Consider the following 24,461-nt stretch of genomic DNA (forward strand, 5'->3'; position numbering starts at 1 on the left):
AAGAGAAATGCTGAGACTAGTGAGGAGGAAAAACATAAAAAGTGAGAATTGGATATACAAATATTTTAGTGTGAAAAAAAAAAAATTGTGAAACAAACAAAGCCAAAGCCAAACGAAAAAAGTGGGATGTTTTTTCCCCGAAATTTTTTATACCATACTGAAGTCTATTTCAGTTTGGCCTAAAGAACAAAATATTTAAGTATTAGTCAATGTCGGTGCACCAATTTTGAGTTACCATTGTATATGTGTGTGTGTTATGATATCTAAAATTTTACTGGATTCTTTTTACGAAAATTTTGGCTTTTTTGTTGCTCCCTTTTCATCCAAATCTGTTAGGAAATGACATTATTTAAACATTTTTAAAGGAAAAATTATCTAACTTTTTTATATATATAAAAATGCATCATTTAATAGATCTTTTTATGTAATGAGTATTATTTAGGATGATTTTATATAGAATGCTAATGCTCTTACAAAAGTTTAGTATAAAATTTGTTGTAACCTAAGGTTACAATCTTACTCAATATCTTTTTATTAGAGGTGAATTTTGACAAATTCATAATTGGATTACATTTTCTTCTTATTTCTTCCGTGCTTGCAAAATTTCTAGAAAATTAAAGATCATCAATAATATTGTTTAAATTGTAAGTTTTTGTAGTTTAAAATTGTGCATAAAATATAAACTTATAAAATATGTAATTTAATGATTAGATTTTCAAAATATGTAATAATATTTATTTTATTGAGTAAGGTTGTAACCTTAAGCTACAACTAATTTTGTAGCTAAACTTTGTCCAATTCTAAAATTATTATTTTCATTCATTTCTACTTCGATCCATTTTATTCACTCATTCCAAATGTAAGCATAAGGGAATACAGAGGAATGAGCATTTCCTCCTACCCATTCTATTTCCTCCCACTTAAACTCCCAAATAAGAGAATGAACTTTTCATTTTCTCCATTAAAACTCCCAAACAAGGAAAAAGAAGAATATTCTAAAATTATTCCTTTTATTCTTTTCCATTTTATTCCATCCTCTCGTATCAAACGAGGGCTTAGGGTTTCTTTCTTTCGCACAAAAACATTACTATACAATAACAAGCCACCAATACAAACATTAAACCGCATTATTATCTCTGCTTCTCTCTCCTCGGTGATGGCTGTTTTTCCACTCTCCCTTTTTTCTGTTTTCTAGCTTTAAATTTATAATTATTCATTTTTAATTCCTTGTAGTATTGAATAAAGTGAAGTTCTTTAATATTTGCTATCTATTTGGATTTGGTACATCACACGGGTTAGTAACTAATCAATACTATAAAACCGAAGCGACTTTTTGTTGACCTCACGAGAACTTGCCACATAAACTTTAAAGCCCCAGCATTTTCCATGTCAAGTCATTTTTTATTTTTTTTAAATATGTTTGATTTTTTGCCAAAGTTAAATCACAAAAGTTTTTTCTCAATGCCTCTCAACTTTTATATCTCTAAAACCCCAATCCGCGATTTCTCAGGCAACAAACACCTCTTTTAAGGGAGAAGTAGAATAGGGTCTACCTCTCTCCTCACGAAAAACCAAGAAAATTTTTTGCTAAGTTAAAGAAAACCATGCCCTAACTTAACTAGATTGCAGAACTAATTTTACAAGCACAAATCAGCAAGCAGCTTATCGGGCCCTGCATCATTTTCACAAGCAACAGAAGGAGTATGTATTCAAGAAGCAAGGCAACTGAGATGCAGGCTTCTCTCTCCTATTGAGCTTACCTAACTAAATGGAAAATAGTAGTTTCAATTAATCCTGCTCTTCAGTGACTAACTTAAACCTTTTATCAAAGTCTATTTAAGGTCATAATATGCTCATAAATATCGAATGACGCTGTTGGATTTGGCTACACAAATACTTTTTCCACTAATTCCACTCTGAACTCCAAACTTGTTCATTATGTTCTTAATTGTTTCTCATATCTACTGTCATTTTCGTTCTACCTTTTCTTGAAATGCTTACTCATCCATGCACGCATGTTTGTTATATTCATTTTATGAGTAGAATATTCTTAAATAGTGCCAAAACTGCAAATATAATTTAGAAACTAAAAAGAAGCAACATCCAAATCTAGTATGCCCCAAATTAAGAGTAAAAAATTCTCTCAGATCTAAAAAAAAAAATCAACTCAAGCTAGTAAATATGGATTTTATTTCTCATTAGTTTCATTTTGGAACTTCAACAACAGACTCCTGATCTGTGGTGCAGGACTTCATTTCAAATTCTTGACCTCTGTTCTTTACCTTTTCAATAAATTATTACTAGTTGGCAGGACCTTCTATCTTCAAAATCATTAAGTTTCATCCATACTATCATCGGAATCATCATCGGAATCATCATCGGAACCATCATCGGAATCATCATCGGAACCATCATCTTCAACTTCAAACCATAATGGTTTTCTCTCCATAAAAGAGGGAAATGATATAGAAACATTTGGGGATGCTCCTAGCTTCCTTGCGAACCTTTTGTTCCCTAGTACGTAATCCCGGCAAGAAATAGTTATTTTTTCCAATACCTTTCCGTTCTTGAGCAAATACTTAACCAATTTAGAAGCTATTTTCTTCCAAACAAAACTATTGATCTCCACCTTCTTGAGATGGTGGGTTAAACATGTGACTTTATGTTCCAACATCTCCTTTGAAGATTCACACTTAAGCCCCTGTAGTAGTGTTGTATCCTTTAGTCTGGTATCCCGTAGTTTCCATTTGGTATTTTGTAGTTTCCGTTTCATATCATGTGTTTGATTGGTGTCTTCTAGTTTCCGATTTTTCATTTGCTAAATGTGAAACAAAAACAATAAAAGTTAGTTTATGTAGTTTTTAAAGAAAAAACTTTTTGCAATAATGACCAAAACGAAAAAAAGTCAAGCATATATGCATATATATATATATATATATATGTTTGTAATTGATTGAAGTGCTTTATATATATAACAGTAAAAAATTTTAAGTAATAAATCTGATAATAACATCGTTATTCAACTAAATTTCAAATGATCAGAAAAGAGTCAAAAGATCAGGCTAAATGGTAATTAAAAATAAGAAAGCAAGTAACAACGAGCTTTTATACCCCAAGCATTTTTCTTTAATAAATTGCTAAGGTGCTGGTTTTATTTTATTTTAAAAAAATTTATAATGTAGAAACCTTTCTAAACAAGAAAATTTTGGACTCGTCTCTAACAGTAAAATATTTAATTTAATTTTTTGTATTTTTAAAAAAATCTTTAAATAATGAGCTTGTGGTGTAGCCTTGTTTTAGAACTTCATTTTTTCTCTATTGCGTATGTGTTTTTCAATATTACCATAACCCCCAATAAATTCTTAGTAACATTATTGTTCTTTCTATTATAACTAAAGTTATTGTCTTGAAAATGATACAAAGAACAAAATGTGCTTAGGAATGACATGTAGAAAAAATGTTTTTACATTTAAGAAAAGAATATTTAAATAAAATTTATATCAATATCACCAGAACCACCAACAAATTCATAGAAACCTCAATCTTCTTTCTATTAATACAAAACTTCTGTGCTTGAAAATAACAAATACTTCTTAAGAGACATGCGTCTTTTTAGAGAAGATTTTGGTGACAAGTCCTAAAGTAAAAAACATATACACTGATTTTGATTACAGGTCCTAAAGTGTAAGATATATATTGTAATTTTAAAGTTAAAAAAAAAAAAAATTATAATAACGTCCCAGTTCAACTAAATTCAAATGATTAGAAAAGAATCAACAGATCATGCCAGATGGCACTTAAAGATAAGAAGCAAGTAACAATGAGCTTTTATGCTCTGAGAATTTTTCTTTAAAAAATTGCTATGATGTTAGTTTTTATTTTATTTTATAATGATGGGAAACTTTCTAAAGAATAAAAATTTGGAATTGCTATATATATATATATATATATATACACTATCATTTTAGAAAAGAATCTTTAAATAATGAGTTTATAGTGTACCTTTGCATTAAAATCTCATTTTCTCTTCATTGTGTGTTTGTTTTTCAATATCACCATAACCCCAATAAATTCATAGTGACATTATTCTTCTTTCTATTATGACAAAAGCTTTTGTTTTTAAAATGACACAAAGAACAAAATATGCTTAAAAATGACATGTAGAAAAAATATTTCTACATTTAAGAAAAGAATATTTAAATAACCTTTATATTATTTCAATATCACCAGAACCCTAATAAATACTCTTAGGATATAACTTCAATCTTCTTTATATTATAGCAAATTTTTGTGATTGAAAATAACATCAACAACATTTTTAAATTTTTTTTTTTTTTTTTTTTATAAATAATAACATGTACTTCTAAGTTCTAAATAATTTTGATGACATTTCTCCATCCTAAACAATGATAACAGGTCCTAATGTAAAAAATATATGCACTGATTACTTAAATATAGATCCTTTCATAGCTAAAGTGTAAGATATTGTCATTTACCTCCTCAAAATCAATACGAAGTGCTTCTAAGATTGGTGAGTACTTGAGCAAGTGGACTAGCCCTTTGATATTGCGCCGACGCAGTCCTATGCTCAGAGTCAAGGACTTCAATCTAAGGAATGTAGGAGGAAAGCATCTTTCTTTATAAGTCAGATGAGACAGGTGCTGAAAATTGATCAAAGAGATAAAGATTTATGAGTTTGTATCAATTACGATGATATCAACAATGCTCTGCTACAGTCAAGTTTCCAAGAAGAAGACATCATTTTGTGGTCATATTTTTTTCAAGACAAACGACAAAAACTAATAAGAATACTGAATAAAAAAAATGTAGCTACCTAGAACACCCATTTTGCAAATATATAAATATTTATGCAACCACCTAAACTTGCATGTCTGGAGCAAATGATTGGAAGAAGATTACACATTACAAATTGTAAACCATTACGGTTATTATTTTTTTAGACCATATATTTATGCTAGTTTTAACATCAAGAGAAATTAGCAAACATCTCATAGTTCATTTTGTGTTATAATTTTTTTAAAATTACTTGTGTCGTTGTATCGTATTTTTAGTCATATCCATGTCCGTGTTCTCACGTTCGTGTCTGTGCTTTCTATCTAATATCTGTTACTCCGTACAATCTAAGCTTGAAAACCAATATTCAAAAGCTTTTCAAAATTTTTAAAGAGAAGAACATAGTACACTCCCTATGACATCAAATGAAAAAATTTGCAAGACATATAATTTTTCAATAGGTAGAGTGAAAGTGGGAATCGACATAGGGCGCTGTAAGGCCATTCTTTAAAAGCAAAAGGTGAAGCCCTCTGTTGGTTTTCCCTCCAAAAAGTGGGTTGGGACGGGCTTTGAAGATGGGTGTACAAGAGCTTATTTACAATTGATCACATGATCGCATGCAACCCTCCTAGTCTCTTGGGGCGAAGTCTGCTGCTTAACATGACCAATATAGGTGACGGTAGGTGTGATTAATCACTAATCTAATCTCAAAAACAAAATTCCACATCCTGACATTCCAATATGTGACTCACTGCCCGAACTTTCTTGTTTTTATGCTAGCAGGGGTGTTTTGGGTGGGTAAGAAAAGTTTTGCGGATGATGACAAAGTTATTGATGACAGATGGAGTATAGAGAGTAACTTGTACTAATATAAAACAAATTAAAATGCAGCAGTGATTTTTATATACCTGCGCGAAGTGGCTGGACAAATATAGAACTTCAGCGTTATACAATGCACAGACAAGAGAAAATAAAAAACAACCGTCCTCTTCATTGTTAACCCTCTCGGTGAAGTGATGAATTAAAGCTTTGTTCAGTGATGATAAATTCTGGAAAGAGTATCCCTTCAAAGTAGGACCAAGATAAGATAAGCACCTGAGATTTGGTGCAGAAATCTTGAGCTCGCCACGAAATGGATATTTGCTGGTGTTCATAAACTTCAGATTCTTAAGATTAACAGCTTCTATGTCAATAACTTTGAGGTTAAGCATGTTGCAGTTTTTCAACAAGAAGTTTTCAAGGTGTGGACAGCATAAAACGAGCTTTTCACGATAAGTTACACCTCGATAGAATTGTGATTTTTCAATATGTAGAGTTTTCAGCATCGTGAAACTCATTGAATCAATACAACTTAACTGCGAGTAGTCAAACAATCTCAAGTTTATTTCAGGTAACGACCTACAATCAGCAAAACAACTCAGCAATTGAAAGTTATTGTCATATTGATATTGAAAAGTAGCGATATCAAGATCAAGCACAACGACCCCACGATTCTTGACCACCAAGAGAAGTGTTTTAAGCACATGTACAGGAATTCCATCTTCACGATATCCTTCACATGATAGACGGAAACGTTTAATATCGGACACATCCCGGAAAAGTAGTACCAACCATAAGAAGTCACAGAAACTTTCTGCTGAATCAAATGAGGATTGTTCGAAATTTAAGTAAGGCATTGAAGCCCAAACGCGTCTCCATCTTCTTGACAATTCGCTTAGTCGTATAACTTCCCTGGTTTCAAGGAAGGAGAGGATGTAGTGAAGAATATCTTTCGGCAAGTTGCTGAGTCTGTCTCTGTTAACCAAATGGGTGGTTTTTGAAGTCCTGGGTGTCTTGCGAGTGGACTTCATGGGTGTGTAACAGAGATATCAATCATGGGTTTGAGGGAAGCAATCCAATACCACAACCACTACTCTTTCAGTCAATTTGTGAAACATGTGGAAGAAAACCAAACCGCAGCGTGATGGCCTAAAGCGACACAAAAGTGCAACTTGGGGAGTGATTGTTGCAGTGAAACTATGCACAAACTGTATACCGCACGAATTACCCTAAAAATTTAGGTTTGTACTTTGTAGCTGTGATGGACGGTTGAGAGTTTTTGATCGTTGATCTTTCTTTATGGCTTAGAGCTTTAGGAGGCCCTGAGTTAGGGCTAGGTGTAGCAAACAGGTTAGAGAAGTAGAGTTCGTATTCAATTCGGCCTGGTTCAGTTCAAATCCAATTTGGGTCAAAAACAAGTCAGCCCTAAATTTTATCCAATTTTTAGTAGCTTGGACCACCTCTGACTTGTATTTTTTTCATATATCCAAAGAACTCTATAAATGTGAGTTTTAATTAACTCAACTCAACTAATAAAATCTCTTATGTGCAACATAAAGGTTAAGTGTGGGTCATATATGAGTTTTTATGTATTTAGGTTGGGTATTTGTACTAATATATGATTGTTTATTTTTAGGTTTAAAATTGATTTGGTTTTTTTTTTTTTTTTTAATTTGAGGCAGTAATATATTGGTTTTTATATTCTGTAATCTGGTTGTACTAGAATTTTAGTAGTATCCGTGTGATAGAGTTTTAGTAGTTAGAAAATTAAATGATAGAGTTTTAGTAGTATCCGTGCCTGCAGAAATTCAATTGAATGATGTAATCTATGCTTGCAGAAATTCAATTTGCTAAGGTATTTTAGAAGTTAGCAAATTGAATTATAGAGTTTAAAATTTAATACTATACTCAGAACATGATATTTCTCCTTTTTTCTTGGTCTCCTCATTTAAGTGAATCCCTCCATCATTGAAATCAATTTAAAATTCCTTCTATTAGCTTTGATTGTACTCTTGGCTATATCATAAAAGACTGTTTTTTGATATAATCTTTTTATGGTAATTATCGTCATTTTTGTTGTAGTTGAATCAAAATAAGATTATGCTAGATCTGCATAATTAGTAGTTGTTGCATCTTCATCATTATCACAAGTTTAAGATAGAGATTACCCTTATCAATAGCTGCTGCGTCTTCTTCATTGCCAAACTTGATCATCTTAACAAACCTTTTATTTATCTGATTGTACCACATGTATTATTTACTTATGGATTCTATTTGATTGTATGATTTTTATGTCTTTTGATATAAATTAACTAGCTGGTATGCTAACTAAACCACTTCTTCAATTTTTTTTAATCTTTTACTTTGCCTCCAACACTATCGTAATTGGTTGTCTCTTTAATGCATGTTCTCCATATATATATGTTTTGTAGGATCCAAGCAAGAAAGAGTTTAAGATGCTTGCTATGTTATTCTCTCAAATTTTTTACAGCATGAACAACTTGCGGTATTGAAGTAATTACTGAATATTTTATATCAATAGTTATTTGTTAATAGGTGTTTGACAACTTTAGAATATGAAAAGTTTTAGGTTAAATGGGTAACAACTTTAATTTTGTTAATTTTTTCTTTCTAAATTACTAATAGTGATTTATCATGTTAAATTGGTAGTTTATTTGTATATTAATCAGCTAAAATGTTGTAATGTTATTTATTTTTTCTTTTCTAATTTGTTAGGGACTGTAAGGCTAAGGGGAGCTTGAAGATAAAAATAAGTTTTAGCCTCACATATTATACTTATATGTGAGTTTCAGTTGCTACAAGTAATATTGTAGTAACTTAGATATGAAACTCTAAACATAACACAAACAGCTAACGATAACAACATTAACTAATATTTGTCATTTAATTTAAATGGTATTTTGCATAATTGCATTGCATTCATTATATTTCATTTTCGGTAATTTTCCAGTGCATCGCACTGGTTAATGACTAGTGTTGTTTAAACATTGAAAACTATTGTTTAAACAATGGTAACAAACGGACCCGTGTGCAGTTCTCAAAATTAGGTTTGCTAGTAAATCTTGCTAGAACTCCTACGGCATATGCAATATTGGATCTGGTACAATAAGTAGCATTTATAAGACTACCAATAATACTAGCATATTGCACAATAGTACAATCAGTGACAAGTGTATACATTATAAAACTTTTGATGATGCTCATCAAAAGTTTTATAATGTATACACTTGTCACTTTTATTTGTTTCAAAACCATTAGAAAGTAAACATTGATCAAATTTCTCAAGCCATTGTCTAGGTGCTTATTTTAATCTATATAAAGATTTTAATTATTTACATACCTTGTGTTCATTACCAAGCATGTAAAACCATCTGGTTGGTCCATGTAGATTTCTTTTTCTAAATCTCCATGTAAAAATGCCGTCTTTACATTCATTCGATGTATCAATAAATTATGAATAGCAGTTATAGCAATCAAAAATCTAATAGATGCAACTTTAGTAACAACAAGTAGAGATGATATAACAACATATAGAGATGCTTTAGGATATGCCAATACTTTTTCAATACTCTTCATCTTTTTCTTCATATTCTTAATAAATGATATCCATCATCTCCAATACCTTCCCACTATAAAGCAAAAACTTGACCAATTCTAGCTCAACCACTCAGCCAATGAAGTTCCTTATCTCAACCGTCTTCAAATGATTAAATAAACAAGTAGCATTCTTTTTATGTGGTTGCTTGGAAACATTTGAAATTAAACTCTGACACAAAATAGAAATAGAAACCACTGGAAATTAGAAGACTCATTTTAAGATTGTTTTCAGGCACACAAACTAAATGTTTGAAATCATGATTATAAGATGTGGATTTTACCCAATTTAGAAACAACAGCAAGATCTTCCTCCATTGGTTCAAAATCAATAATGAAAGCCTCTAGATTTGGTGAATGCTTCAGTAAGTAGATTATCCCTTTCATATGGCTTTCATTGAATCTCACACATAACTTCAGGCACTTTAGACTACATAATTTATTGTGGAACATTCCTGTTTCATAAAACATAGCATGTAAATACTGAAAAAGACAAATACAAACAAAGTCCTTTCTTAGTGCTTCAAGCTCACCCAAACACATTACAAATATATTAATTTCAACTATATGGTAAATTTCTTTGGATGGTTGAAATGTGAGATATTCTTATATGACTCCTAGCTTAAGAGCAATTGAACATAATTAAACAAAACACAATGAAAAAAGAAGAAGATAAAAGCAAGATATGCTTATATGTCTCACAAATCAAGAACCTAGAATATTATTACCATGGCCAACAAATGAGAATTTTATTGCTAATTACAAAATATGGTACTTAGACAATTCCAAGTACCCGAAATTTACCATAAATCAACATAAACCAAAAAATCAGAATATATAACCAAACAATTCTTTATCAAAGCTTGCTAAACAAGTCAACAAAAACTGAAAACTGAATCTTTTTTATTTTTTGGGTTAGTAATAAGTTTTATTGATATCAAAATGGGACAACCTAGTACACAGGGAGTGTACAGGGGTCAACTAATCAAGTACAAAATTACAAGAATCAAGAAAATCAAGGAAAGAATAGAATGATTGGTTTTGCAAAGCAACCAACCATTCTAATAAAGTTCTAAAGAAGAATAACTTGAGGTCTAGTATGGATCTTTCGTTATCTTCAAAACATATACTATTTCTCTCTTTCCAAAAACACCACATTAAACAATGGGGGACACTTAACCATATATGATCATTTCAATGATGACCAAGCTTGCCTTGCCAGCAAGCTAGGATTGAACATAATTATCCAGAATTTGGGTCATACTTTTATGGATGCTGTGATAAGTTCATTGTAGAAGATACATTTGTGTCTACTATATACTTAGTGGTCAGCATGGAAAATGGACCCTTTGTACTAAGGTTTCAAACTTGGCATCAGTAATAACTAAGTTTTATTTATCAAGAAAACATGCGTCTACTATATAAACAAAAAATAGAGGACTTCCTTCAGTTATGGACTTCCAATCCTCCTTGAGAACAACCATAGTAAAGATATTTACCCAAGAAATTAATTTTCTCGCACGCAAACTAAATGTTTGGAATCAGTTATTATAAGATATAGAGTGTTACCCTTTCAGAAACAACAGCAAGAGCTTCCACCATTGAATTTTGAGTTATCATTGGTGAGTTGTATACTTAAGAAAGCAGTCACCTCTCAGCAAGTACGTATCTACTTAAGAAAGCAGTCACATAGTCTGATAGTCTACAAGCATTAGTATCACGCCATTTGGGTTGAAGTAAAAAATAAAGGGAATTGATCATTCTAACAGGCAAAGAAAATTTCAAAATCCGGGCTTTTCTTGAACCGTAGAACTCCCAATGGTGTGACCCATTTCTTATGAAAATGTGCTCTAGCCCAGAATGCTTTAGTTGTTTCTCAACCCAGGTTGGTTCGTAATCTTTTTCTGATCACAATATCTTTCTCTTCTCGCAATATACCCAAAAAGAAAAAAAGAATGTATATATATATATATATATATTTTCTTGACAGGTGAATTTTTACCCACTTGAGTACTCAATGCTACAAAATATATATATATATATATATATATTGAATATTTACAGTATATCATGAATTATATAGCTGTAGTCATTGTGTCTTTCTCCCAGCAATCACGGCACTTTTGTTAACATTGTACCTATAATGAAAAAAATATATATAATTCAAATTCATTGGTCAATTCTAGCATATGATATCGTAGATTCTCTGCATCCAAACTTGTCCATACTTTGCTCCCCCTATGCTCATTAGCTCTTTAGAGTTTTTAGGCAGATAGTGCAATGGAAAGGAAAAGAATTCTTTCCGTTGCATTGAAACCACCCTTCCTATGGAGAAGGAAGGTACCATGTAATTGACATATGCATATTCCCTCTTATATCATGTGGATTCCATCAGAGCGTACATATTGTCAGAGGGATTATGCAAATATCCAATGTACAAAATAATCATTGCTTCATGTGGCAGACCACAAAAAAGCCAACGGTTTTCTCTATACTATTATCTTGCTCATGCTTAAGCAAAACAAAAAACATAAAGAAACAGGGAGAAATAAAAAGAATCCCAACAAACAAACAATGAAATTTCAAGGGGATGGGAAGGATGCTTAAGATTAGTATAAACTATACAAGGATAGGAAATACTTTCAATAGTGCTCCTCCAATCTTAGCTAGGCAACAGAAAATCATTCAGACAAACAGGTACAACTAATACCATATACTGAAAGCAGCTCTAATTAGCACTCTAGGTGTAACTCTTTATTATATTACCAAAGAATGAAGCCTGAATCAAAATATAATATCACCATGATGATGTCCAGTAACACTCCTTGCACACCTGTTGAACCAACAATGCAGGGTGAGAAAAGACAAGGAAAAAAAAAAACACACTAGTCTGGTGATAGCAAGTTTTTCTTCCAACAGAACATTAATGCTTTCCTGTGAACAAAAGCTTGGAAAAAACGCTATGATGCTTGTTTCAGGGAAAATGGAATATCCTTGGGGTTTTCATTTCTACTTCAAAGAGATGTAGCAGTAGAGATGTAGAGTAATAGCGTATTAACATTCTAAACCACAAACTATTCTGGACAAGCATACTTAATGGAAACTAAAGAGAACAAGACAATCGTGTATATATGTACACAAATGAGATACTTAAGACCAAAATATATACATGTAAAAGGAGTGCATATATTTTCAGATGTCTTTAACATTTCTATCACTTGATCAAGGCGTTGTCATTTGTGAACTCCTCCACAGAAGTTGTTGGTTTAATTCCTTTCTTACCCTTTATTTATTTATTTTTTTGTAAGTAGCTTTATTAAGAAAAGGATAAATCTTATTTACACAGATCTTATTTACACAGGATATGCACAAAAAGGTTTATGTAAGAATGAAAACCTAAAATCCTAAGGATCTACTGGACCCGGATACCTGCCAGATCAGATCATCTTGTAAGCATCCAGAGCAAGCTTCCTTTGATTGAGTTGAAACAGGAAGGCAGAGCCTTATAGTTTACCTCCTCTCATAAATTTGATTGTGCTGACACTTGAAAGGAGATTGAAGAATATTTTGTTAATCACTTTAAAGAGTTGTTTCAAACTTCAAATCCCCAATTCCCTAGTGATTTGGATAGTCTTATTTCTCCTTGTATTTCCCCAGTTGAAAAAGAGGAGATTGCTAGAATCCCCACTGGAGATGAGATTAAGAGTGCTGTTTTTGAGATGAATCCATTAAAAGCCCCTGGGCCAGATGCGCCAGGCCTATTCTTTAGGCATTACTGGGGTTTCATGGGCAGCCAATTAGTGGAAGCAGTCCAAAGTTTTTTTAGAAAAGGATGGATGCTTAAGGAGTTATATCAAGCGTACATTACTCTGATCCCCAAGGTGCAGGGAGCTTGTAACTTTGCTCAATTCAGACCAATAAGCCTGTGTAATTTCAGCTACAAAGTAATCACAAAGATTTTGGTGGCTAGATTAAGACCTCTACTGCATAAGCTGATTGATCTGGCTCAAGTTGCTTTTATCCCTAACAGAAATATTACGGAGACTGTAGTGTGGGCTCAGGAAGTTGTGCACTGTTTTAAGCACACAAATTAGAAGCAGCGGTACCTGGGAATCAAGTTAAACTTCCAAAAAGCATATGATAAAATGGAGTGGGCTTTCCTTGCAGCAGTGTTGAGTAATTTTGGATTTAGTCAGCAAGTAACAAAATTGATTCATTAGTCTATATCAACTGTTAATTTTTCTCTACTGTTAAATGGGGGCATTGGAGATAGTCTCTCCATCCAGAGGTCTAAGACAAAGTGATCCGCTATCTCCATACCGGTTTATAATGGGAAGTGAAGTTCTTGCAAGGTTGATTAATAGAGAAGTCAATAACAGGAAAATCAATGGGGTTAAAGTTTCATACTCAGCTCCAGAAATTTCAAAGTTGTTTTATGCAGATGATGTAACTCTTTTCAGCAAGACAAAAATAGGGTAGATTAATGCCTTAATGAATTGTACTAATACTTATTGTGCGTGTTCAGGACAAAGCATTAATTTGGAGAAGTCAGGAGTTTTTGCTTCAAAAGGGGTGCACCAAAAATTCCTCCGTCAGGTTAAGCACCTTTGGGGGTTGAGGAAGCTCTCTCAGGGAGCTAACTATCTTGGAGTACGTTTGTTTTTGTCAAGTAACAGGAAAAAAGATTTTTTCTACTTAAAGGAAAAAGGAGAGTCTAGTATTGGGCGTTGGATAAAAAGGGCCTATCTTAGTCAGGAAGGGCAATTCTTATTTCCTCGGTAGCTCAAGCAACCCAACATACTCTATAATGGTCTTCCAAATCCACAAAGGGATTTGTGACGAGATGGAGGCCCTGATAAGAAAATTCTGGAGGAATCTGAAGACTGAATCAAAGAACTTCTTTGCACCAAAAGCTTGGGCATCATTATGTTGCTCTAAGAAAGACGGGGGGCTGGAATTTAGATCTCTCTTAGAGTTTAATCTAGCCCTGCTTGCAAAGTTTGTTTGGTGGATTTTGACAAATAAGGATTGTTTGTGTGTCCAAGTTTTAAGGGCAATATAAAGTTGGGAGAAATTGGCTTTGGAAAAATTCATCAAAAGGCGGCTCATGGACTTGGAAAAGCACTGAAGCAGCAAAAATATTATTGCTGGGAAGTGCTTGTAAGGTAGTGCTGAATGGTGAAAATACTTTAGTTTGGGAGGATCCGTGGATTCCAGACCTTCAAGAGTATAAACCAAGACCGACATCTCAAAAGAGTACTCATGTATGTATGTTGCTTTCACATCTAATGAATCAATCTAAATCAGATTGGGAGGTTGATTTATTGAAAAATCTGTTTTATGGAGACTCTGTCAAGGCTTTTCTAATATTCTAAATATTCCCATCAGACCATGCAATCAAGAAGGCAAGTGGGTGCGGACCAAAACTGTGAATGGCTCTTTCTCGGTAAGATCTGCGTATTGGGAAAGTATTAATCTAGAGGCATCAAGTAGGCCACCTCCAGTGTTTGAAAGGATATGGAAATCAAAGATTCTTGAAAGACTTAAAATGATGCTTTGGAGAGTAGCTTTGGACATTCTTCCCGCAAAAGAAAAACTGAGCAGGTTTGCAACAGAACCAGATTTATCTTCTTTGTGTGGTCACTCTCCTGAATCCTCACTACATATTTTTGTTGAATGTCACATATCTAGAGCCCTATGGTTTGGTAGCCCTTGGGGTTTTAGAATTGATAGAAATCAGGTAAATTCAACAATGCAAATTGTGGAAATTTTTCTTGACCCTCCTGAGGAATGGGTTTCAGATGACCAAGAGAGAGTGAGATTTCTATTATATGGTGCCTTGGTTGTAGATTTTGTTTGGAGATGCAGAAACAAATCCCTCCATGAGGATAGAGTCTTAGATTACTATAACCTTTGTACAGGTTTGAAGAAAATATATCTTGAGCATTGGCATGGCAGGTGATTCAGTGGTCTGGCAGGTATAGTCACCCTAGAGGCACTGTATCATGGTCCTCTCCAATTCAAGGATGGTTTAAAGTAAATGTTGATGCAGCAGTGGGAATAATTGTTCTTTCATTGCTGCTGTGGCAGGAGATTGTAGAGGGAGGTTGGTTTTTGCCCACCCAAAAAAGGTTAAAGCCACTCTCCCTCAGCTGAAGCTTTTAACTGGGCAACTCATCTGGTAGGAAGTTATAATTTTCCAAGAGCTGTGATTGAAGGGGACTCAAAAAATTGCGTGAATGCTTTGAAGAATCCAGAAAAGTTAAGTTGGTGGAGACTTGAAGCTATTATGGCTGATACTGCTTTTAAGGCATCTCAAGCTCCAACCATTTTGTTTAAATGGGTACCAAGGGAAGCATAAAAAGCAGCCCATGCTCTTGCCAAGTAGTCCTTAAAGTCTTCTAGTGCAGGGTGTCTTGATGTTTTGTTTGTCCCTGATGTTATTGTAAATATTATCAGGGAGGAACAGCTCCTCGATTGAGGGATTGCTTCCTTTTTGGTTTTGCTTGTCCTGCTATTTGTGGTTTTAATAAAATTTTATTTCTATCAGAAAAGGAAAAGGAAAAAAGAGAGAGCTAAAGGTTGAACGGTGGAATCTGTTGTGGTCTAGACTAGCTATCCCAGGGCACTCCTTTGTTGGTCGGATGGCTATCCTGAACAAGCTCCCAACAAAAGACAGAATGCTTCAATGAGGGCTTGCTGTGGGCAGCATGTGTGTTTTTTGCAGGTATAGTATTGAAGATAGAGACCACCTCTTTTTTCAATGCTCAATCACCAAGAGAATTTGGGATAACATCATGGGCCTTTGCTTAGTGTCAGATGCCAAGACTTACAGGAAGGAATTAGTAAACTGGGGTACTACTCAACTGAAAGGAAGGGTATTTAGAACCCTGCAATGTAAGTTAGCTTGGTGGGCTACTGTGTACCAGTTGTGTGAACAAAGAAATGTTTTTTACATGCGGGGAAGATCTATAGAAGAACAGCTCATTGGAATTATTAAAAAGAACATTAAAGGAAGAATGAGAGTAATAAGTTCAACTGTAATTCAGTGTTCAATCAGAGTGCCTTTCCGCAGATGGGAGATCAATTATGCCCTGCCCCCCCATTCCCTGCCTTGAAGTTGATTTCGGTTGAGTTAGAATTAACTGATACTACGTCTGTATATTAGTTGCGGTCTTGTTTGCCTAATATGGCTTATGTTAGGTGAGTATAGCCCACTGTGGTTTTGTGCTTAGATAAAAATTGTTCTGTTGCTGTGTCGCAGCTTTGGCTATGCAGTATAGGTTATCTGCTGAATCCATAATATGCTGCTTTTGTATCATTTGTTATTGAGGTGTTCAATAAAAGTCTTACTGATTCATCCAAACAAAACAAAACCAAGAAGATCTACAACTTTGAAAAGGAAGTAGTGATGTGATACTGCCAACAGAAAATATCCACCCATAAAAGGATCCTAGAAATAAAGATTTGGCAAAGCATAGAAATCTCAACACAGTTGGGTGTACAATTATTACACTCCAAACAGTTTATTTGATAGGAGAGTTGCATTCCACTTTGTTTACTTCACTCTTAATGCTTGAAAAATAAAATTAATTCTATAGAATTATTTTCCTTGGTATAACTGCTTCTTGATAATTCTCAAAAAAAAAAAAAAAAAAAAAAAAAAAACTGCTTCTTGATAAAACCAGGTTTTTCAACTCCCTTGCATTAGTCACCAACTCCCTCCCTTCCAAGGATTTCATATTATAACCCCCATGACCCTTAACAAATTGAATATCACCTGAGTTGTACATGCTAGGCAGCAATTAAATCTATAGCCCTGTGGCAAATACTGCAAAAAGAACCCTACCAACTGACAACAGATTTTATCTCCCATATGAATTAATAGGTAAGTACCATGGTCAAACAAGGAAAACTAAAAGAAGTTGAAGGCTCTAACTATATATAAGCCACTAGTACTAGATAGCATCCATCAAAATAATCAAAAACTCCTTCAAAGCCAGATAATGTACAGGCAGCAGTGACGAGGTGGGGGTTCCATCCACTGTCTCAGTTGTCGACAACCCAGCGACGGACTGTCCGATCAGTGGGGCTGTGGCGGTTTCATGTGTTTTGAACTCCGATTGTCATCCCAGCATCACCGATACTGTGGTGGGGGGTTTGTCGACACCAATGGAGAGGGCTGAGGTGTCTTGCAATCAGCCATTATTGGATCGAAATCATTTTTCTCCTATTTCTGAGTTGGTTTCGGATTCTTTCGAAGAAGAGATGCTGTTGTTGAATTGGGTCAATCCCACGGGGTCTTATAAGGACGAGGAGGATTGGCAGTTGATGGAATATGTACCTTTGGCTCAATGGGATCCTAATGGGGGTTTGGTGTTAATGACTGAGGAAGATGACCCAGTTGACATCTCTGTGGAGGATGATTTGCAACCTTCGGCTTGGGTAAGTAAGAAGGTTAAGGGTCTCGGTAAGTGGGTGGGTTTCCCCATAGATTCCTGTGAGAGGCAGTGTGTTGAATTTTTTCAACGACTTGAGAAAGTGTGGGAGAAACAAGCTACTGCAGGTAGTCTTCGTCGCACTGCTTCTTCCTCTACAAAAGGTATGAGGGAATTACAGAATTTAATTTCTACAGTTAATTATGATGGGCAAGCTGATAAACGAACCAGGGAGATTGTGAAGTTCAGTGGGTTGGGCTCTGATGGTTGTCCATGAATTTGAGACTTTTATCTTGGAATGTGAGAGGATTTAACAACCCTCATAAGAGGGATACTGTGAAGAACTTACTCAAGGAATGGAAGTGTGACGTTGTGTGTTTTCAGGAAACCAAACTGGACTGTACCAATTCTGCTGCTGTGAAAAGTCTTTGGGGCAGCTCTTTTGTAGATTGGGGGGCTTTAGATGCCATTCACACAGCAGGAGGTATTCTTGTGATCTAAGACACAAGGGTGTTTGAGAAAATTGATTGTGTGGTGGGTAGCTTTTCTGTTTTGGTCTTGTTGAAAGGGGTGGCAGATGGTTTTGTTTGGATATGTACGGGAGTTTATGGCCCAAATGATGCTGGGTTGAGGGATGCTTTATGGGCAGAGCTTGATAGTGTGAGAGCGAGATGGAGTTCAGCTTGGTGTGTTTTAGGTGATTTCAACATTATTAGATACCCGGCGCGTCTTGGTTGTAATTCGTTTAGTCCAACCATGTTCAATTTTTCGGACTTTATCGAGAGGAATCTTTTGGTTGATCTTCCTTTGGTCGGGGGGGAGTATACGTGGTTTAGAGATTTAGTGAACCCTTCTATGTCTCGTATAGATAGAGTTTTGGTTTCAGCTAATTGGGAGGAACATTTCTTGGATGTGATTCAACAACCTCTCCCTCGTGTGGTTTCAGATCATTGTCCTATTCTAGTGGAGGCAGGAGATATGATGAGGGGGAAAAGTCCCTTTAAATTTGAGAATATGTGGCTTAGAGTGGAGGGTTTTGTGGATCAGGTTAGGTGCTGGTGGAACAGTTATCATTTTGTGGGATCCCCTAGTTATGTTCTAGCATGTAAATTCAAGGCTCTTAAAAAAGACTTGAAGTGTTGGAATAAACATGTTTTTGGGGATGTGCATTTTAGAAAAAAATGTTTGTTGTTTGAGCTGTTGGATCTTGATATGAGAGAAGGGATGCAAGTGCTAACTACACCAGACAAAGCAAGAAAAATAGAGATTAAGGTAGAGATTGAGTCTTTAGCTTCTTTAGAGGAGATTTCTTGGAGGCAGAAATCTAGGGTTTTGTTCTTAAAAGAGGGGGACAATAATACTAAGTTTTTCCACAGGCTTGCTAATTCACATAGACGAGCTAATACCATGAGGGGTGTGGAGGTTGTTGGCATTATGTATGAAGCTGATTCAGACATTCAGGATCAGGTGGTGGGGTTTTATAAGAGTCTTTATCAGGAACCTGAGGATTGGAGGCCCACTATTGATGGGTTAGATTTTGCTAGTTTGGATGAGTCTGATAGGCTTTCTCTTGAAAGGGAGTTTGATAGGGAGGAGATCATTGCAGCTCTTCGGGAGGCTGAGGGTGATAAGGCCCCTGGTCCTGATGGCTTTACCATAGCTTTCTTCCAAAAGTGTTGGTGTGTGATTGAAGAGGATGTTTTGGCTTTTTTTGCAGACTTTCATAGCCAATGCATCTTTGAGAAATCTTTGAATGCTACTTTCCTGTGTTTGATACCTAAGAAGATTAATGCTGTCAATATTAAAGATTTTCGGCCCATTAGCCTTGTGGGAAATTTGTACAAACTTTTGTCAAAAGTGTTGGCCTATAGGCTTCGAAGTGTACTGGACAAACTTATATCCAACTCCCAGAACGCCTTTGTTGGGGGAAGACAGATTCTTGACTCTGTTCTTATAGCAAACGAATGTTTGGATAGTAGATTGAAGAGTGGTATTTCGGGTGTGATTATTAAGTTGGATATAGAGAAGGCTTATGATCATGTAAATTGGAATGCTTTGTTTTACCTTATGGAGAGGATGGGTTTTGGGGAGAAGTGGGGGAGGTGGATGAAGGCCTGTATCACTACAGTTCGATTCTCAGTGCTTATTAATGGGTCCCCGGCTGGCTTTTTTGGTAGCTCGCGTGGTCTTCGTCAAGGAGATCTTTTATCTTCGCTTTTGTTTTTGTTGGTGATGGAGGTGCTGAGTAGGTTATTAAGGAGGACAGAAGAGGGTGACTTTCTTAGGGGGTTCCAGGCAAGTCCCAATGCGCGAGGAGGTTTGCATATTTCTCATCTTCTGTTTGCTGATGACACTATTCTTTTCTGTGATGCATCTAGGGAACAATTATTATATATAAGGATGGTGTTGATCTTTTTTGAAGCTATCACAGGCTTAAAAGTAAATGTTGGCAAGAGTGAAATTGTGCCCGTTGGTGAGGTTGGGAATGTGGATGCTTTGGCTCGTATTCTATGTTGTAAGGTTGGTCGTTTGCCTATGTATTATTTGGGAATACCTCTTGGGGTTCATTTTAAGGATGCTTCGATTTGGAATCCTATTTTTGAAAGGGTGGAGAAAAAGCTCTCTGGTTGGAAGTGGTTGTATTTGTCAAAAAGAGGTAGGCTTACTTTATTGAAGAGTAGTTTGTCAAGTCTCCCAACTTTTTATCTATCGTTGTTTACAATTCCGCAATACATGGCAGACAGACTAGAGAGGATTCAGAGGAATTTCCTTTGGGGGAGTTCTAATGAAGTTTTCAGATATCCGCTTGTTGCTTGGGATAAGGTTGTTTGGCCGGTGGAGACGGGGTTTGGGGATTCGGAAGATTGGGCTTTTTAACCAAGCTCTACTTGGGAAGTGGCTTTGGTGGTTTGGGAAAGAAGCAACCCACCTATGGTGTCAAGTAATAGCCGCCAAATATGGAGAGGGTAGTGGAGGTTGGTGCACTAGAGTTGTGAGAGGGACTCATGGTTGTGGGTTATGGAAGAATATTAGGAAAGGTGCAAATAATTTTTTTGGTCATGTGGTGTATTCAGCAGGAGAGGAAAATCGTATTCGGTTATGGCATGACCCTTGGAGGGGTCCTACTCCTTTGAAAGAATTATACCCGGAATTGTTTGCTTGTGCTGTGGTTCAGGAAGCTCTGATTTCTGATATGGTTATTTTTGCACCAGACGGGGGAGTTAGGAGTTGGAACTTCCTTTTCCGTCGCAATTTTAATGAATGGGAGATGCGGAGATTTTATTCTTTCTATGAGCATGTCTCTGCCAGGATTCCTAGTGGGGAGGGTGAAGATTCCTTGATTTGGAAGTTGAATCGCAGTGGTGTTTTTTATGTGCGATCCTTTTATATTGCTTTATTGAAAGCCCCTTCTGTTTCTTTCCCTTGGCAAAGCATTTGGTGTGTAAAGGTACCTAAAAGGGTATCTTTCTTTTTATGGACTGCTGCTAGGGGTGGGATTCTTACAATAGATAACCTTGTTAAGAAGAACTTGCCCCTTGTTAATTGGTGTTGTCTATGTAGGTGTGATGAGGACACTGTGAATCACCTTTTGCTTCATTGTAAGTTTGCATCTGCTTTGTGGGGTGAGGTCCTTATTATGTTTGGGGTCTAGTGGGTGATGCCGGATACTATTGTTTCTCTTCCTTTTGCTTGGAGGAATTGGTTGGGAACTTACTCTTCAAAGGTTTGGAATATGGTACCAGCATGCCTTATGTAGTTAGTTTGGAAGGAACGCAATGCCCGAACTTTTGAGGACATTGAGAGACCTATAGATTTGTTAAAGACCTTGCTTGCTAGGACTTTGTTTGAGTGGTCTCGTATTTGGGGTCTTACGCATTGTAGTTCCTTGTCTGATTTCCTTATCTCTATTAGTCTTTCCTAATGATTTGATTGTATTTGTTTCAAGGGCAGTGAGTTTACAATCGTAAACACATTGTTCTTTTTCATCAATAAAACTCTTATTATCTATCAAAAAAAAAAAAAAATATATATATATATATATAAGTTCCCAAAAAGATTATACGGAAATTTCATGGCCAAATTGTCCTACAAAAGATGATTTTTTTAAGCCAATCAATAGGAAGAATATGATTAGTGAAAAGGAATAGAAACAACTTGTGCCAATGATAACGCACGTTTGATTAATTGAGAACTCAATTTTACTTATCAAGTTATCAGGGCCCATGAGGATGAGGGAGGGTTCCTCACCTGAAAACCCAGATCCCAATTAAGAAATAGGAAGTAACAAAAGTAAATTCAAGTGTCACCCCATCTAGACAGTTTAACATTGTTGCACACAATGAAGTAATTCCTATTTCGTCTATCTTGAACATAATCTTCCCAAGGCCAAAGCCAACAAATAACAAGCAATTACTTTATTTTCTTAGTTCTATTTAATTCAACGTCATGTCATCAATTATATTATGAATGATTGAGTCTACAGTGTTTAAACCAATTTTTTAAATAAATAAAAAAAAAAAATTCCACCAATTTGATTTCTGCCTAATAACCTTTACATTACTTATAAATGAATGCCATCTAATATCATAATTTTTTTTTGATCCACATCAAACCAGTTAATGTCAACAAAATGGCTCTTGAATAAAATTTAACACAATAATGTATTGATAACACTCAAAACCAATGTTTAGGACCACAATTTTATAAAAGAAGGCAGCACAATTGAACCATACCTCATTGATTCACCTCCTCTTGGTCTTCACCATCGTCCTCGTTTGTTTCCCAAAACTCAGTGTAGAGAGTAACTTGTAACGATCCCTTAAGCCCATCAAATGGAAAAATCTTGCCTGTGTTTGTAGAAGGATCATACAACACCAGCTGCCCTTCTTTGCTCTCCATAAACATCTTTCCATACCCCCAAAATCCCAATGGCTTTCCAAATCCAAAGAGGGTCCAATTCTAATAAGCTTAGTCCACGACTCCCTAACACCAAATTCAAACAAAACCCATATATCAAAACACAACATCTCCACCTCCTTCCCAAAAGGATAAACCAGCATAGCAACAGACCCGTTCAACGCGGTGAGAGTCGTCTTCCAACTGGAGTAATCCCCAATAACACAAGCGTCCGGAAATGAAGTAGACTTGAATACCTCCCTAGCAAAGTCGAAGCGAACAATCTTCTCATCCTCATTATTATCTAATGGAAGCGGCGTCGCGCACCAGAAAAAGTTCCCATCCAAGTACATTGTGACCCTCGACTGTGTATGAATCCCATTAGGCACGTGAGCAACCTGAGGATCCAGCTGCCTCCACGAACCACTGCTGACGCTATACACTTCCGCTTCTTGACTTATATGAAGCAAATTGGTCGCGGACCTGAAATGAACATTGAGAAGCCTCACGACCTTGAAGTCATTGGATGTGGAATCGAATCCGAACCCAACACTGTGGAAATCGACATTGACCATTTCGCGAGGGGTTATAGGAGGGAGAGGCTCGAGCACTGATGACGTGGTGGGGTCCCAGAGGTAGATGGTGCTTGCGAAACAGAGACAGAGGAGACCATCGGAGGAGGAACCGACGATGTCGAGGTTGAGACCGTGGTTTGGTTGTGGGAGGTTAAGGATGACTTCGGATGTGTATTCTGGATCGAGGTTGTCGTAGGATAGGAACGAGAATGTGTGCTTCGAGGTGTCGATTTTGTCTGTGGCTTTGACGAGGAAGAAGAGAGGGTTATTGGGGTCTTCGGATTTAGAGATGAGAGTGGAGTGGTTGATGAGGTTTCGAGAGATCAAATCTGGGGTTCCGATGAGAGAGCGCCAGGTTTTGGAGACGCACTTGAATCGAATTAGGGATTTTGGAGGAAGGCGTGAGAGTATGTTTATCACCACTTCCTCAGGGAGATAGGCTGTCATTGTTTTGTGACTCTGTTATTGCTCGTAAGCTGTTTGTGGAATGGCAAAGGATAAATAAGTTTGCAGATGGAGAGCAAATCAAGTGATTCTGAGCTTATCTGACCGGCTTAAATTTCCAAATTTTAAAAAAAATAAATAAATAAATAAAACTGTAAGTTTGGTAAGAGCATATTTAGGAACCGTTTGAAATATGCTTATTTTATTAAAATTGAAATTTTTTTTTGTTAAAAGTAGTTTAATTTGTAGATAAAGATAAAAATTAGCTGAAATAGTATAGTAAGACCCATAAATAGTACCAAAAAGTGTAGTGAGGTTCATAAATAGTAACAAAAATAAGTTGAATAGTAAAATAAGCTGGTTTTTTAATTTTTGCCAAACACACACTATGTAGAAGGAAAAAGAACCCATGAATAGTATCAAAAACTTTTTAAAAGTGAAAACTTTTTGTTGAAAGTACTCTAAATACAGAAAAAAGGTAAATGAAATAGTATGGTAGAACTCATGAATAGTATCAAAAAGTACAATAAGACCATGAATATTAGCAAAAATAAGCTAAATAGAAGAAAAAAAAAAACTGGCATTTTAAGCCAATTCCAAATGCACACTTAGTTTCTTTACTTTTACTATAATTGTCTAATTGATCTTTATTAAGAGTCACTATCGATCAGTCCGAGTTAGGCTTGTGCCCAACTAGTAATGGAATACCATCAGATCTAGTGAGATCTTACTGAATTTTGCTTGGGTTTTTGAATGGATCGAGTTGCTCAAGTTTTGGAGGAGAGAACATACACTCAACCCTATAAAATCAGGTTTTGAAAGTGGAGACTTGCAGCTAACTACAACAACTATTGGATTAGATCAAGTATGGTTCGAGTTC

The 24,461-nt window shown here is 35.5% G+C and overlaps 3 protein-coding genes across 6 annotated transcripts; 1 reads left to right on the top strand and 2 right to left on the bottom strand.

Moving 5' to 3' along the window:
* Nucleotides 1–2,234: 2,234 nt before the first annotated feature.
* On the bottom strand, nt 2,235–6,644 carry LOC115985002 (F-box/LRR-repeat protein At4g14103-like). The gene is made up of 3 exons (XM_031107978.1): nt 5,703–6,644; nt 4,497–4,661; nt 2,235–2,818 (listed from the first exon to the last, which is right to left on the bottom strand). Exons 1-3 carry the CDS (start codon nt 6,642–6,644, stop codon nt 2,333–2,335), a joined length of 1,593 nt encoding a protein of 530 aa, XP_030963838.1. The 3' UTR covers nt 2,235–2,332.
* Nucleotides 6,645–8,880: 2,236 nt separating this feature from the next.
* Nucleotides 8,881–23,671, bottom strand: LOC115986305 (F-box/kelch-repeat protein At3g23880-like). Of its 4 annotated transcripts, XR_004090633.1 has the most exons (4): nt 22,400–23,670; nt 11,995–12,061; nt 10,798–11,366; nt 8,881–9,683 (listed from the first exon to the last, which is right to left on the bottom strand). XR_004090633.1 is itself a non-coding variant. In XM_031109168.1 (2 exons), the coding sequence occupies exon 1, from the start codon at nt 23,582–23,584 to the stop codon at nt 22,409–22,411; it is 1,176 nt and encodes a 391-aa protein (XP_030965028.1). In that variant the 5' UTR covers nt 23,585–23,671; the 3' UTR covers nt 8,882–9,683; nt 22,400–22,408. The 4 variants fall into 4 exon arrangements, 2 of the variants coding, with proteins under 2 accessions (XP_030965028.1, XP_030965027.1); XR_004090634.1 differs by lacking the exon at nt 10,798–11,366 and having other exon boundaries at nt 8,882–9,683; XM_031109168.1 differs by lacking the exons at nt 10,798–11,366; nt 11,995–12,061 and having other exon boundaries at nt 8,882–9,683; nt 22,400–23,671.
* On the top strand, nt 17,242–18,517 carry LOC115986306. The gene has a single exon (XM_031109169.1). It carries the CDS (start codon nt 17,401–17,403, stop codon nt 17,941–17,943), a length of 543 nt encoding a protein of 180 aa, XP_030965029.1. The 5' UTR covers nt 17,242–17,400; the 3' UTR covers nt 17,944–18,517.
* Nucleotides 23,672–24,461: the final 790 nt, after the last annotated feature.

Source organism: Quercus lobata, chromosome 4, assembly GCF_001633185.2.
Source record: "Quercus lobata isolate SW786 chromosome 4, ValleyOak3.0 Primary Assembly, whole genome shotgun sequence".
Lineage (NCBI taxonomy): Eukaryota > Viridiplantae > Streptophyta > Magnoliopsida > Fagales > Fagaceae > Quercus > Quercus lobata.